General features: G+C 58.6%; 4 protein-coding genes across 4 annotated transcripts; 3 read left to right on the top strand and 1 right to left on the bottom strand.

Moving 5' to 3' along the window:
- Positions 1–640: 640 nt before the first annotated feature.
- Positions 641–6,313, top strand: CCOS01_00628 (uncharacterized protein; the record flags this gene model as incomplete). The annotated part of the gene is made up of 2 exons (XM_060448825.1): positions 641–1,030; positions 1,079–6,313. 2 exons carry the CDS (start codon positions 641–643, stop codon positions 6,311–6,313), a joined length of 5,625 nt encoding a protein of 1,874 aa, XP_060320263.1.
- Positions 6,314–9,272: 2,959 nt separating this feature from the next.
- Positions 9,273–9,428, bottom strand: CCOS01_00627 (uncharacterized protein; the record flags this gene model as incomplete). The annotated part of the gene is made up of 1 exon (XM_060448824.1): positions 9,273–9,428. One exon carries the CDS (start codon positions 9,426–9,428, stop codon positions 9,273–9,275), a length of 156 nt encoding a protein of 51 aa, XP_060320262.1.
- Positions 9,429–10,685: 1,257 nt separating this feature from the next.
- Positions 10,686–11,387, top strand: CCOS01_00626 (uncharacterized protein; the record flags this gene model as incomplete). Its single annotated transcript, XM_060448823.1, has 3 exons — positions 10,686–10,870; positions 10,961–11,045; positions 11,106–11,387. 3 exons carry the CDS (start codon positions 10,686–10,688, stop codon positions 11,385–11,387), a joined length of 552 nt encoding a protein of 183 aa, XP_060320261.1.
- A 1,053-nt stretch (positions 11,388–12,440) lies between these two features.
- Positions 12,441–16,092, top strand: CCOS01_00625 (fungal specific transcription factor domain-containing protein; the record flags this gene model as incomplete). The annotated part of the gene is made up of 4 exons (XM_060448822.1): positions 12,441–12,808; positions 12,979–13,319; positions 13,823–14,376; positions 14,473–16,092. The coding sequence occupies 4 exons, from the start codon at positions 12,441–12,443 to the stop codon at positions 16,090–16,092; spliced, it is 2,883 nt and encodes a 960-aa protein (XP_060320260.1).
- Positions 16,093–16,179: the final 87 nt, after the last annotated feature.

Below are 16,179 nucleotides of genomic sequence, written 5' to 3'. Positions count from 1 at the left end.
AATGATCTAGTGGCCGCTCTTTAAACTATAGACAACAAGTCTTGGACCCACGAGGTGCCAACGCGTTATATCGGCGGGAAATCACCTAATCGGTTCCTTTTCGGACAGAGTGGTGGACACCGGGCGGGTAAAACGGGGACTCCCTCCGCTCCCCTACATCAACGTCGCAAAGCCAACGCAATCGGATGTTTGGGCGAGAGAGATGACAATAATGACATGTCTACCATGGCCTACCTCTTCTGGTCCGGAGTGCATGTCCAAAAGGTTAATCTGCGCAAGGTCGACCCATGGCAGGTCGTCAGGTGACCCGGCGACGATCCGGAAGGCCAGCCGGCTCCGAAGCCCAGCTTATCGATAACGAGCCATCCGGCAGTCACGCACACCGCCTGCTTTTTTCTGCCACAGAGGTGTGGGGCCTTCCCGCGCAATTCGTGCAGCTCAAGCAGGAGCTTCCCTTGTTCCACATTCCATCCACACCACGACCATGCGGTGCTACCGAATCGACCTTTGCGACCGTTTCCATCCCACATTCATTTAGCACAACCACACCTTCGACACTGCGACAACACCCCGCTGATGCTCGACATCTCCGAATACACACTCATCAGCTCCGCCGCGTCCCCTTCAAACTCATGACGCGATGTCTGGGGTCCCGCAACCCGCAGCGCAGCAGCAGCTCGAAGCCGCCGAGGCCATCGCGATCGCGCAACTGAGCCCCGCGCTCCAGGACCCCAAGACGCGCGTCGTCCGGGGCGTCGTGACAATCACGTGGCCCTACAGCATCGTTAGGAAGAACATTGCCTTCCTCCTCGCCGAGGCCGACTTCCGCCTGCGTCGCGCCAAGGGCCAGGTGCGCGTCGAGTTTGCCGGCTCGAGCGCCAAAGCGATTGCGGATGCGGCTCTGGGCAGCGGCGACGAGATTGCGCTGTCGCTGGACGGGGTCGAGCTCGTTGCGGACGACTCCAAGACGCGCGTTCCGGGTACGAGTTTGGAGTGGCAGCTGAGGTTTACGGAGAGGGTGCTTCTCCAGGTAGGTTAAGCGTGTGCGCTGGAGGGGGTGCTTGCTAAGACAACAAAGGCGAAAATAAGCGACTCCGAAGAGGTCAAGGTTATCGATGTCGACCACCCCGCACAACCCGAGCCAGAGCCTGAAGAGCTACCGGTGTCTATCCTCGAAACGTTCCAGGATGTCGAAGAGACCCCGGGGCCGATAGCGACACCCGCGAAAACACCTTTGAGCAAGAGAGCCGCCGATCAAGGTCTTGGCGCCGACGAGTTTGCGTCCCCCGCGTTCCTCAAGCGTGCCAGGGTTTCGTACGGATCGTTGTTCGATGGGGGCCTCGACATCTTTGATGAGGCGGACGACGGAGCAAAGGCCCGGGCCAAGAAGAAGCCAAAGACGGGCAGGTACAGCAGCGTTTGGACATACGCCAGTCGAACTCCGAGCCCCGAGCCTGAAGCATCCGCGGAAGAAGACACATCAATGGTTGAGGAGCAGCCAACGGTTGCCACGCCGTCACGGCCTACGATGGTGGACGGGGCCTGCCAGACAGTGGAGCAAGAGACGAGCCCCCCGAGAGACGTCCAGGTAGCAGCAGAGGCGCGGCAGGACCCTTCGTACTGGCAGACGCCGTCGAAGTCGACAATGATCGATTCAGGGGTTCAGTCTGATCTGCCTCCCAGTCCCAACGTTGGGCTGACTCCGCTTGGATTTGGACCGCCGCCGCCTATGCCGATATTCACATCCGCTCACGAGCAGTACCCGACGGCGTTTCAGCAGCCGCCTCTCGATCCGGTCTTTGGCCACGACATGGAGCCACACTACGGTGCCGAAGGCACGTTTCATGAACAACCCAGTGCATACCCGGAGGCAGGGCTTGATCACTCGCCTATGCATGGTCACTACCCGGCGACGTTCCTCGACGAGCCACATTTCGGCCCAGACGGTGTCGTCACGTCGCAGCCGCTGGCAGAACCGATACCCGCGTACCAAGACCACCCGCAGCAGCACGATCTGGAGGCGCAGCCCCACCACACAGTCATGGTTGATGGGGTCGCTGAGCCTCAGCAAATACCATGGGGACTCACGTCAGCACACTACTCGAGATCGCCCGCGAAGCCTGCAGAGTCTGGCGAAATGCATGAGGGCCGGGCGTCTAGTCCTCAGGACGCCGAAGGCGAGACATGGGAAGATGACCGCGAGCGTCAGGCGAGAGACGATGCTGAGGATGAAGAAGCACTTAGGGTAGAGGAGGACCAAATGTCGGAAGACCAAGACGGCCCCGAGGAGAATTTTGCATCGAGAACATACGCCGAGAGACGTCACGAGCGAGGCGAAGAAGCCGCAAGCATAGAAAAGGAGAGCAGTCCAGTGGGCAGTGGTAGCAGCAGCGAGAGCAGCGAAGAGAGCGACGAGGAAGCCGAGCACGAGGCCGACGATACCGGCGGGGACTACGACATTACCCATTTCCGCAATCTCAGCAACAACCAAGATGATGATGCAGGAACAGACTTGGAGTCGGACTACGGACAGGAAGAAGAGGATGAAATACTGGACCCCGAAGATGACGAGGAGGGCGAAGAATCTGAAGACTACGATGAGGAGGGCTACGATGAGGGGGACTATGACGAAGACGAGGACCAAGAGAATCAACCGCCACCTGCTGCTCCGCGAGGGGGACCACCGGTAGTCATCGACTTGCTCTCGGATTCCGAGGACGAGGGTGAAGCTCCCGCGCCACCGCCACAGCCCGCCGCGGTTCCTCGGCGACAGATACCGCAGTACGATGGGTCTGCCGATGAGATGGAAGACGAGGACATGGACGATCAAGAGAGCCAGGAAGGAAGTGCCAGGAACGAGGCCAGTCAACAAGGCTCGTCGCCGCAACCGTCTGATGCGGAGAGCGAAGAGGATGAGGCGTCGCAAGTCGGCACACCCACACCGAAGCCCCGTCAGGCGGCAGTGTTTTCCGCCCCGGATCTGACGACGGGATCGATTGGCGACGATTTCGAGACGATGAGCCCGGTGAAGCTGCCGCAAATGGCAGGCGTTCCGCACAGCTCGTCCCGGCCTACCTCGCGAGGGGAATCGGATGATCTTGAGGCGGAGCTCGAAAAGGAGTTGGAGGAGGAGCTTGCGGCTGATGATGCCGGGAGTGACCGTCAGACACCGGCCCCGTCAGAGGGCATGACGGGCGTTGAAGAGACGGGGGCTGTGCGGTCGAGTCCGTTCAATGAGAACGTCGGTCATACGATGCCGAAGCAGGCGTCATCCAGTCCGTTTAACGAGGATCCTGTTGGCCATGCAACGTCGAAGGAGGCCGTATTTAGCCCAGTCAGAACCGACGGCGAGGATTCTGAGTTGCTGGGGGAGGAGACGCTCGCTGTTGAGTCCCCTGTGGCTGAGGAGTCCAGCCCTGTTCGACCTGTCTCAGCTGTCGAGGAACCGGCCGCCGAGTCTTTGGCGGATGTTTCTAGCCCGGTCCGACACGTTGCGAAGGAGCCGGCCGTCAAGTTGATGGCTGAGGAATCTAGCCCGGTTCGGCCTGTCCCGGCTGTCGAGGAGGAACTCGCCGTTGAGTCTCCCGTGGCTGAATCCAGCCCCGTCCGGCCTGTCACCGCTACTAAGAAGAAACCTGCCGTTAAGTCGATGGCTGAAGAATCCAGCCCCGTCCGGCCTGTCCCGGTCGTTGAGGAGGAATCTAGCCCCGTTCGGCTTGTCTCAGCTGCTAAGGAGAAACCAGCTGTTGAGTCTCCAGTAGCTGAGGTGTCCAGCCCCGTTCGAGCTGTTCCGGCTGTTGAAGAGTCACCAGAGCCAGAGACTGAGGCTGCCGACGTCCCAATTGCGCCAGAGGAGGACGTTGAGCCTGAAGAGTTGGTCATAGACGAAGCTGAGGGTCAGTCACTGCCAGATCAATCAGAAGCTCTCACCACAGAAAGTCTCCAAGCAAGGGTGGAGGATGCTGCCGAGCCTGAAGTCGCCCGACCAGAGGATGAAATTGTTCAGCCTGAAGTCCCTGTCGAGGATGTCAGCCGTCAGACACCAGAATTAGAAGCCAGCAATGTTGAAGCGCCTGGGCAGACAGAAGAAGTGCAGCAAGCCGATCCCGACGACAAGGTCGCCGCCAAAGAACAATCACCGGAACACACCGAGGTCACCGTGTCCGAAGCAGTGGAAGAGACAGTCTCTGTCGAAGCAACAGTACGCAACTCAACCAAAGAGGTCACGCCGGATCATGTCGAGATCAACGAGACAGAGATCACCAAGATGGAAGTGGAAGAGACGCAGCCTCAATCTGACGATGAAGACATGGAAGTCTCACTGATTCCTGATGAGACTACAGTCCAGGACGTCGAAGAAGCTACAGTCGAGGTGCACATGAAATCTGACGACGAAGGCTCTCTGGAGCCAGCGGACGTTGACATGGGCGACCTAGACGACATGTCGGTCGACGAAGAAGTGAGCAGCAATGCCGCAGACTCCGATATGGAGCTCGACGATGCCACCCAGGACCTACTCATCCAGAGCCAGCTGTACGAGGAGTCAATGATGTACGAGGAAGACCAAACGGTTACGACTTCCATCACCACGACGCAGATGGTCGAGGAACGCCCAGTCTCTCAGGGAGGTGATGCCGCCGACGACACTCACCCCGAGACTGAGGTTATCGAGATGTCACGGGTGACTGTTGAGACGACCATCACGGAGCCCCTGGAGACGACGGACGCACAGCAGGCGCAAGTTGAAGACGCAATGGACGTGGACGAGCTGGATGACGCCAAGTCTACACAGATGGCATCACCGACGCCAACGCCTCAATCGTTTGAGGAGAAGATGGTCGAAACAGAAACCTCACAAGTTGACGAGCAGTTGACACCGCGCGCCACACAAACCGTCGAATCCTTCTCACAGTCGTTCGTCGAGACGCAGACCACCGAGGTGACTGTGCCCGACGATGGTGAACAACAGGCGGAGCAATTGGCGGAGCATCTCGACGACAAACGCCCCGCCGAGTCCCCCGCAGTGGCCCCAGTCCAACCCCACGAACCGCTGCTAGACGATGAGGAGGAGGTGGAGATGGAGAAGGAAGCGGTCATTCCCCACGAAGCTGATGCAGATGCGTCCTCACCTATCAACGAAGAGTCATCACAAATCCGAGACTCGTCGGCGCAACCGTCGGAAGCGCAATCGTCTCTTATCGCCGAGGACCCATCGGAGGAAGTCGTTTCCGCCGCGCAGCAGCAGCCAACTCCGAAGCGAGGTGGTCGCGGCCACCGCAGAACCAACAGCAAGGATCAGGATCCCAGCGTCAAGCTGGCCCGTGCGTCGATTGCTTCTCGACGGTCGACGCGCCTATCAGATCGCACGACGCCTGATATTCACAGCAGCGCCGCTGCCGCTCCCATTCGAGGGATGGCGGCGGCAGCGACGACGACGAGCCGAGGCAGGTCGGCGAGTCTGGCGCTCAAGAGCGATTCACCTGATGCGGACGCGGAGGAGGATACGGGCGTGCAGCCCGCTAGGGCCGCGATCAAGTCACCATCGCGAGCTCCCAAGACCGCCAAGGAGAATGTCACCAAGGGGGCCAAGGAAACTGTCTCCAAAGAAGCCAAGACTAAAGAATCAAAGGCCAAGGACAAGGAAACCTCAAAAGTGGCTGCTGCATCATCAACATCACAACCAACAGAACAATCCTCCGCAGCCCTCAAAGCCCAGCTCACCAGATCCCTCCGCGCCGACGTGCCGGACTGCATCTCCCTCAAGGTCCTCCGAAGCCACCCGGGCCGCACGGTCGACGTGCTCGCCGTCGCCACCACGAACCCGCCCGAAGCGAAGCGCGCAAAGGGCGGGCCCCGCGGCATCATGCTGGCGTTCAACGTCACGGACCACTCCATCGCGCCCGCGCAGACGGTCGCCGTGCAGATTTTCAGGCCGCACAAGGCCGCGCTGCCCGTGATTCGCCAGGGCGACGCGGTGCTGTTGCGGAACTTTAGCGTCATGGTGCTTACGAGGAGCGGGTTCGGGTTGAGGGCGAATGACGGGTCTAGCTGGGCTGTTTTCGAGACGAGACGGCACGGACATGGGGGAGAAGGTCAGGGAGGAGGGGACGGCGGTAGCAGTGCTGATGCGGACGCTGGCGATGATTTGCCGCAGATTCGGGGTCCGCCTGTGGAGCTGTCTGAGGGGGAGACGGGGTATGCGGCTCTGCTTAGGCGGTGGTATGCCGGGCTGGACGCCAAGTCGCTCGCGAGGTTGGACAAGGCTAACGAGGCGGCGCCGGCTGTTGGGAATGTTGGCAAGGAGGGCAAGTGATGTGCTGCAGCAGTCGCTATAGTGTAGTGTGGATGATACGCGGAGACGGAGGGGGGTCTACGTGTTGGGTGAAGCATTTGACTAGATTGCGTATGGGGTGTTTTGGCATGGGATAGACGTAGCTCGTGCAGTTATCACGACAGATATATCACGATAATCGGCAATGCATTGTACAGTTGATCACATCTGCTAATTAACCCACCCGGTGTAGAAAGTGCGCGAGTGGGCAAAGCGGTGGAAGGCGGAATATGTTTCATGCCGCCGTCAAACAATCAATCGCCCAAGCAAGAGGCGGAACTACGAATGATGAATGCGCAGAAAAATGGATCACTAATACACAAGTCCGAGTGAGAGTCGAAACTAGTGTATCGAACGACGGAAAGCCAAGCTCATCAGATCGTGGAGTTGGAGGGCCCGCGTTTTCCCCATGGGAAAAAGCAAGGCAAGCGGCAGCGGAAGCGGAAGCGCAGTCAGAAGAGTAAAAAGAGGCCACCAACCCAAGCAGGTTTCCGAACGGATACCGTCCGCGCGGACTAATCCCGTTTTGTTCCCCTGCCTTGCCTTGCGCGCGTTCGCGTCGAGTGTCCACTCTGACTGTCCGCTGTATTCTTGATCCGCCCGCATTCAAAAGTGCGTCCACAACCATTCGTGATGCAGGCATTGTGGCATTGTAAGCAGCAAGCGGAGACGCAGCAGTGTTCCGAACGGAAACACACCCGTTATCTACGCAGTATCTGACTTGTCATCCAGCCCCGTCTTGCCCCTCTTTGCTTCTTTTCCCTGATTTGCCTTGATGTGCAAAAAGAGGAGCCGTGGTCCATGCCGGTGAGTTGTGGAGCACACGTCAGGACGGAAAGAGAAAGTCGCTGGAGATTTGACAAGCGATGGTGTGGATGAGCTTGCGGCTTGGTGGGCTGCAAGCAAGGGTGAATTCGGACATCAGGATCGGAGCAGGTCGGCGACCCCACCCTTCGCCGGCCGGGTGGAGGCTTTGCAACAAGGTGGGGCAATTTACCGGCGTCATCGCTGATTGGACGGCTTTGCTTTCCCACGGTTTTCCTCCACATGTGTGGGGGAACTGTCTTGCTCCTCGTGTCCTGTGCGGCTTGCCCCGGGACTTGTCAACGGATGCCAGATTTTGTGCCGAATGTCTTGTTGTGATGGCAGTGCCTGCGAATGCTCCGTGGGAAGGCTGCCGATCCGGCTGCGTGCCGTGTCGATGGGAGGCACGGTATCTGGCGAAACTCTCGCGACCGTTGATTGCCGTTGCATTATCGTAAAGTCATGGATGACCAAGTAGCCATGCGGTTCCGATACAAGTGCGGTGAGTGAGGCTCAGAAACGCCCCTAATTTTGGGTCGACGTCCAGGATGGTCTGGCCGGCTGGTACGGAGGCAGTCTGAACCATTGGATACGGCACTCGTCATACTCCGTACCAAGAGGCACGCACGCCCGGCAAGTGGCATCGGAGCAAAGGGAGTGCGTGTTTCGTCAGGTGGATTTACTGGGGCTCCTGGGTCTAGCTGACAATGGATATTAGGACCTGCGACGGTGGACAAGATGGCTGTACCAGACACAGCAACTGAACGAGACGAGACGGCGCTGCAGATCTTCTGCAAAACGCTCATTGGACTCGTTGGCTTTTTGGCTTAATCTTGATGCGTCACATCTGCTGGCCATTTTTACTTGCCGTCAAGGTTTGGACGGAGTCAGGACAGGCTTTTTTTTTTTTTTTTTTTTTTGAGATGGTGGCCGGGATGTAGGGACGGGAATTGCACGGTGGTACAGTACGTACAGACGTCGGCATGCATGTACGCGGTGCCGTCGAGTCGGCGCCAGGGACCTTCGGCCGGGAGAAGGTTTTGGGCGGACAGGACGCAGGGGTGGAACGTTGACCGAAACATTGCGCCCACCGGGGTTCAGGACTGCACTTGGGTGAATATTCCACCAGTGTTTCCCATTCATCCAAACCGTTCATTGCTCGCAGTCGGGACGTGGAAACGGATCGTGATCGCGTCTGTTGTGTCAAGACTCCAAGAGTGGATGACCTGTGTATGTGGGAAGTACTGGACAGGGGTAACCACGCCCCAGTCCCGACTGTTGCCGAATCCAGCTGGGCGAATGGAGATATTTCCAGGTGTGGAATGGGACGTGATTGGGCGCCCGCCGGTGCAAGGGCATCGATTTTGATTACGGGAGCGATTGAATCGGGAATTGTGCATCTTGTTCTTTCGGACTAAAGGGCGTGTATCGTGTGTCGATCCAACGAGACGACGAAACCCTGATGGATTGGGGCAAGCGAGAGCGAGGGTGTGGCCTTTGAGAAGCCGACTTGGTGAAGAAGCCGACTTGCACGGCTTCTTGGGCCCCTTCTGCGGGCCACCTTCTGCTCGCAATTTACTGCGTACTGACAGTGGCGGGTGTCATGATGCTGCGTTGTGCAGAATTATGACAGAACCCGAGGCTGGAGTGGTGTCCTCAGATAGTCACAAAAACGCCAGACACGCCGGCCATCGCTTGAGGCTGGCTGCGCTTGACTGCCTTGGGACACCTGCCCAGAATGCCGCATCGGCCACGGTCCGTTGGTGGTGAGCGACGAGTGACGAGTGGTGACTAAGGGTAGGCGCAATTGACCCAATGGCACGGGTGCAGTTTGAGATGAGGTGTGAAAAATTGCAGAGCGGCTCGTGATGCTTTAAAGTTGGAGGGGGCCACTGGGGGAATGAGGGTTACGATAGGCTAAGGATTATGTAGGCGTCTGTGGTTGGATGCTGCGGTGAGCGGAGGTGGACTGGCTGTGGTGCCTGTGTCTGGGCGTGATCCTTGGAGCCCACACCGGAGCTGACTCGATTGGACCTGACTCGCGAGGCTGGCGCTGGTTAGTGATGTTGGACTCTGGTAAATAGTGACCCGGTGGACGAGGTACCTGGAGGCAGGTATCCGTACTGAGGGCGGCGCCTCAAGGAGTACTTGTTCCAGCCCTGGGGCAGCCAACGGCACGGCTGCAGGTTGGTGATTGGCGGCTGGCCGTTCTCCACAAGGTGTGAGTGACGAGAGATGGGGTCAAGGGCCTGGGTTGCTGCATTCGGGTGGAGGCCGTGGAGGAAGAGGTCATGATCCCTGGATGACGATTCGTCCCTTGGATTCCAGGAACTCTGGCGACGGGGACTGGGACTGGGGCTGGAGTACCAAGGTCCCCAAGAACCCAAGCCTCCTCAAGCCAAGGCTTTGCCTATTTCCTGCTGTCGTCCGGGCCTCGTCTTGACACATACGGGATTGGGGAGAAATGGATCTGGCGGAGAAGGTCAGTCGGATACGGGGCCGCGGGAGGTGAACTGTGGACTGTGGACTCTGGACTCCCTACCTAGTACGGAGGATAGAAGGCTAGCGAGTCTCTAGCGACAACAGGTGTTTTGCGGTGAAGGAGATCGGCCAGCTGGTCTGTTTGTTGTTTTTGGGGCCGGGTGAGCTTTCTGGAGAAGGTCAAGTTCTAGGCTGTGGCATGGCGGTACGTAGCATGGCGACATGGGAGAGCTAGCGTCGATGCGGCAAGGTGGACGTGTTGCAGCTGCTGAGACACATCACACTACGCAGCAGATATGGCAGGCATGGGTCCATTGTTGATAACACGAAATGGTAGGAGCACTGGAGACACTGGACTCTGAAGGAAAGTGGTAACGAACCAAGAGGCCGCCTTCCCATAGTGCCTGCCCATCGTGTCTGGGCCCAGGAAGGAAGGAAGCAACAGCAGTCATTTGTTTAGAGCAAGTGCGGGTGGATTCACGGGAAAGAGAGGGTTTCCTACAAAGTACGTAGCTTACCTTAGGGCAGAGGGGATCGGGGCAGGATCGGCCGGGGTGCGCCAGTTGCATACGGGCGGGAAAATCAGGTATTGCCTCATGTACGAGGCCGCAAACTGCAAGTCGACAGCAATCTCGAATGCAGGCCGGCGGGTGTTGTCACGATTTGATAGTTGACGGGCGCAGTAGAGTTTGGTCCTTGGCTGTATGGACTCTGTGCTCGAGATGACTTGCCTCGACGATCTGTGATAACCTGCCCGGTGAGAGAGGCAGGCACCCCACTATGGAAGCCGCGGCGCCCCTCATGTTCAACCCCCTCCCGAGCCCCCAGAGATTCGCAGCTGCTCCGTACTGCGTCCCAAACGGCCAAAGATGCAAGCTTGGCTGGAAGGAGGCAGGGATGGTGGGAGTTGCGATTACGACATCTGCAGTTGGCTTCACATGCGATGATGCCGAAGCAAGCCAGCGGGCGCGGCGGCTGTTTGGTTGTAGGTTGTCTGCTGATGCGCTGGAAGGTGTCAAAGATGAGGTCAGGAAGTGATAGAGTTGGAGGTTGTGAGATTTCGTTTGCCATGTTCGGCGCAATGGTTGGCTCGACCGGATGGATGGAAGGTGGCACAAAGGATATATGGGATGGAACACCACCACCACCAGGAGAAGCACACGCGAGCTTCGCCGTGGCGGACGGGGAGGCGCTGGATGAAGAATCTCATGGCGTCTGTCAGTCTGTAGTCTCGACTCTGCAGGCCGTGGCACCGTGAGGTAAGCAGTCAGTAGCCGTCACCAATGGAACACATCGATGCAGAACGATGTAAGAGCGCCCTGACATTGCGCAGCGATTGCGCAGTGCGGCTTGGTTCCACGCTTCCCTCTCTTGGCCAATCCCGGTCAAGGTCCAACGGCAGGCCTGGGAAACGCAACAACGTCCCGTGGTCTCTGTGTCACTGCGCTCAATGCAGGTCACGGGTCATCGGACAAGACAGATTTGACAGCTCGAGGGCGTCGAGGTCATGGCGTGGGATGGGAGGGAATGCAAGCAGACAATCTCGGTGGGAAAGTGCATCGTGGCGTGGCATCGTGAAGACGTGAGGACGGGAGACCTCGAGGTGAGGGAAGGTGAGGTATTTCGTGTGGAGTACGTACAATCTCCCCGATACGTACTCTCTCTACTGTGGTACATATGTACTGTAGGTTGTAAGGAAGGTACCGCAGCACCTCAGGGAACTTCAAATTCTGGCGCTCCGTCTCATCCAGCATCCTTGTCTCAAGCCTGACTAACTCTTGTCCACTTCTCCATATTTTGCTGCTTTGCACTTGTTCTTGCTAATGCTAGCTTCGTTTCCCCATAATTCGGGGTACGCAGAGATCCACGTCGTTCTGTGGTCGAAGTGGTCCTGCTTTAATTATTACCCTCTGCCTTTTTCCTGACCTTGCCAGGTGTAGAATGGTGCAGCTGGGCAGCTGGGGAGGAGCAGGGGTGTTCCGCCTCCCTCGTTTCTTCGCCCGGCCTAGTCTCGTCAATGGATCGCAGAGTGAAAGGAGCCAGAAAGAGGAGGGGGCCGCCAGGGGGTGTACCTCAGTCCTTGACTCCATAGGCCGGGGGGGGGGGGGGTACACACAGCAAAGGATACCTCGTGGGAATTCCAGACGAAAGAAAGAGAGTCCGTTCCCAGTTTCTCTCTTTCCAGGCTGTCTGTTGCAAAAAGATTGATCCCATTGGAATAATATAATACCTCCGCCCATCCCCTTCGCACCCTTGGACCCCACATTCCCGCTTCTCCTTTGCTGCCCTTTTCCCACCTCGAGCATTTGCCCGTAGCTCCGGCTTTTCTAAACAATTCGAGCTTGATGTTGCCTCGTCCTTTGCATCTCCAATTCCAGACCTTGCCCAACACAGCATCGACCACCAAATCACGAGACACACGCCCCAGACACACCACACACAAGGTCTCTAACCCAAGGGTTGTCCGCACCCATAGCAGCAGCAACATTTAGTATCAGGCTTGGAAACATTCAATGCTCATCTCAACGCAACCTCGTTCCGCCTTGTTCTGTTATTTACGTTTGTGTCCCGCCTCAACACGAGGATCTACCGCCCCAGCTTTGACGACGTGTACGCAAAGCTCATCCGCCGCCCGTATATGCGAGCCCCTTACATCTGCAAGCCGTTTCCATACGTATTGAGTCTCCGGACATCACAGACGATTCTTGATCTATACTCTCGGCCATCACCCGAGACTGACGATACCTTTCTACTTCACTTGTAAGCAAACGGCCTCTTAAACGAGCAGTCTCTAAATAGGGGAGACTGCTTGAGTGCCGTGACAATGGCGACCGAAACCACCACCACTACTACCACCGCCCCCGAGGCAACGCCTGCTCCCGAGCCGGCCACCGATCTATCGGCGCTGACGATGGCGACCACGGAAGAGCCCGCCGAGGCTGCCGAGGACCCGAAAAACGACGACGCCAACGACACCTCCTCGGACCAGGAGCAGAGCAAGAAGCGCTCATCATCGGACGCGGACCTGAAGGATGGAGCGCCCCCGACCAAGATTACGAAGCGCAGAGCCGCCCGCGCCTGCGTGAGCTGTCGCGCGCGCAAGGTCCGCTGCGACGTGGTTGAAGGCGCGCCCTGCGGCAACTGCAGATGGGACAATGTCGAGTGCGTTGTCCAGGAGAGCCGCCGACGAAAGTGAGTTTGACGTCTCCGTATCTTCGTCCGCGACCGAAGTCCGGTATCTTGCAACTCGCCGGTGCCTCGGCACGATGCAGGCGGACGATTGGGGATGCCGACATGACGCCCATGGGGAAACCCCCAATCCCGCAAAGTTGACCCCCGCTGACTTCTTGGCGCGTTTGTAGGAAGAACTTGTTGACTGCCAGCACGGCGGGGCACCATGGTGTGGGAGCCGAGGCACAGTTGCGCTCCAAGGGCGCAAACCCAATCAACATTCACAGCAGCGCGGAACTGCGCCGACCTAGCAATGCCTCGGTGGCCTCGGTCAACGGCTCCATCGCCGCGAACCCCGTTCCCGCATCCTCCGGCGTGCCCCTGAATGCGACGTCTGGCATTGGTGCCGGCGTTGCTCCTGCTGCAGGAGGAAACGGAATCGGCGTTGGAATTGGCCCTGGTGTTCTCGGGGGCCTGTCGGTACCCGGCGGCTCTTCAGACGGAATCGAGGGTCACGTTCCGCACATGATCTGTAAGTTTGCCTTCGTCTCTGTCGCACAATTCTTTTTTTGGCCCTGCAACACCTTTTTTTTTTGGAATCAATTTTCTAGCGTGGGATCTTTCAATTCCGCACCGCACATCCAAATTGCGTCCCCTGTTTGTTGTGTCTTCTTTTTTGTTCCTGGTTTTGCCCATCGCTGCCCTGTCCGGGGGGGCTCAGACTGGGGGAGGGGACGGAACGGGGTAAAGTGTGGAGGGGCGTCTTGGACTTTTCCTACCCCGTGACCTGGGGCCTTTCTCCGCCTTTCCTCGTCCAGTCAAGTCTCTCCTGATTCTTCAGCGTACCCCCCCTCCGTTCCGCACTCCGTCCGCGGCCCCAGCTCCGTCCCTCCCACGTCCCTTAGCCTCTCACACGTAATCCACATTCACATGCCAGCCTTGGTCTGCAGTCATTATCATCGTCCAACCCACCCCAGACCAAAGCGGTCAATGTTTTGGGACGACTCGCTGACCACGAGACCTTGTGAATCTTAGATCAACGATCGGGTTACCGTCATGACAGCGCAGCGCTGCTCACCAAGCTGCAGTCTGCTGCGGCCGCAGCGTCAGCAGATGGCAACTCTCGTCGCCTGTTGTCCAACCTGCTCGCCCAGGCCTCTCTCTTTGGCGGCATGGGCGGTGCAGGCGGCGCCGGCGACGGGCGAACGAGTCAATTCCTCGCCTCCCTCGAGGAGCCCGACCTCCACGGCCAGCTCCCGGCCTTTGTGAAACCGCTACCCGCCAAGATCGCCCAGGAGGATGTTACCTACCTGCACGCAAAGGGTGCCCTGACTCTGCCTGCGCTACCGTTGCAGAATGCTCTGCTCCAGTCCTACGTCGAATACGTTCATCCGTACATGCCGCTGCTCGAGCTGTACGACTTTCTGGCCATCATCAACGCCCAGGATGGGCTGTGCGGTCAGGTCAGCCTGTTCTTGTATCAGGCCGTCATGTTTTCCGCCACCGCCTTTGTCGACATGAAGGTCCTTCGCGAGGCGGGATACCCGACGCGGAAAGCCGCCAGGAAGGCCTTCTTCCAGAAGACGAGGGTAAGTGGCCCGTCCCTGAACTTTCTTTGACGCCGCGCTAGCGACAGGGGTCACCCCCACGCTCAACCCTTTCACATGCTAAACGTTCGTCTGCAGCTGCTCTACGACTTTGACTACGAGTCGGATCGCCTCGTCCTCGTCCAGGCCCTTCTTCTGATGACGTACTGGTACGAGACCCCCGACGACCAAAAGGACACATGGCACTGGATGGGCGTTGCCATTTCGCTGGCCCACACCATTGGCCTGCACCGCGACCCGGCCGCCACGAGCATGCCGGTTCGTAAGCAGAAGCTGTGGAAGCGCATCTGGTGGTCTTGTTTCATGCGCGACCGCCTCATCGCCCTGGGCATGCGCAGGCCCACCCGCATCAAGGATGAGGACTTTGACGTGCCGATGCTGCAGGAGAACGACTTTGAGCTGGAGATTCTGCCCGAGGAGAACAAGATCATTCCCGCCGAGTGCATGCTGCTCCGCGATGTCTCGATGCAGCGGGAGTTGGCCGCGCTGTGCATCTCCAAGGCGCAGCTGTGTATCTGCATCAGCCACATGCTCAAGGCCCAGTACTCCGTCCTCATCCGCGACAAGATGCGCCCGGAGAACACCGTCAACAGCACCATGATGCTGTTCCCGAATAAGAAGCTCGACAATGTCGAGAGTGTGACTTCGGTAGACCTGGAGCTTATGGCCTGGGCCGACACCTTGCCCGCCATCTGCCAGTACAGGCCCCTGACGCCCCTCGATGTCAAGAACGGGCGGTCGACTGTTGCCGTCCAGCGCACCCTGCTGCACATGGTCTACTACACCACCATCTCGGCCCTGCATCGCCCGCAGTTCCTGCCGTCGTCTCCAGTTCACGCACCGACAACCTCCCGGCAGGTGCAGGAGATGTCCCGGCTCCGGGTCCGCGACGCCGCTATGCACGTCACCCGGATGGCGGCCGAGCTCCACCAGCTCCGCCTCGAGAGGTGTCTCCCCACCACCGGCGTGACCGTCATCCTGCCGGCCATGATCATCCATCTTCTGGAAATGAAGAACCCCGTCTCGCAGTCCAGAGACCGCGCCACCCGCGGCTTCCGCCAGTGCATGCGTGTCATGGAGAAGCTGCGCGAGATCTACGCCGCCGCCGACTACGCCACCGGGTTCCTCGATGCGGCCCTCCGCAAGGCCGCCATTGACATTAACCTTCAGCAGACTACCGCGCCCATGACGCAGCAGAACCTCAAGCTTGCCGAGCCGACATTTGGCGCGCAGACGCCCCCGCCCGATAACATCCCCTACATGACGACCGGCGAGGCCCTCTTCGCCAACAAGCCGAACCCCCAGCGCGAGTTCCTGCCGCAGACCATCAACGCCGCAGCGCTTGACTTGTCTGCGCAGAGCCCCCCGCCGACCGAGAAGGACCACGAGTCTTCGCTTGAGGCAATGACGCCGAGCGCCAACGGCAGCTTCGGCAGCACCGAGGAGCCCGGCCCACTCGACCTCGAGTTTCTGCAGACCCAAGAAGAAATTGACTGGAACGCCATGACGGGCACAGAGTTTGATGTTGATCAGTGGCTCCAGTTCCCGCCAGAGGGCGTCAACAACACAGACGACGGGTTCATGGCCAATGTTTTTGGGGAAGATGGCATGAACGACGCCATGAACTGGGCGGCGGCCGGTGTGGACACGACTACGAAGGATGGTGACGGTGCAGCTGAAATTGCCACCCTCGCCTAACGCGCATGATTTCACGTTTTGCGCTCTTGCATTTTACGTTCGCATATAGACTCCTTTGGGAGCATCTTTGCAAATTCACGATGGGAT

Source organism: Colletotrichum costaricense, assembly GCF_030867565.1.
Source record: "Colletotrichum costaricense strain IMI 309622 chromosome Unknown Scaffold_1.1, whole genome shotgun sequence".
NCBI lineage: Eukaryota > Fungi > Ascomycota > Sordariomycetes > Glomerellales > Glomerellaceae > Colletotrichum > Colletotrichum costaricense.
Note: the sequence above shows the minus strand (reverse complement) of the source record. Positions and strands in the feature narration are given on the sequence as shown.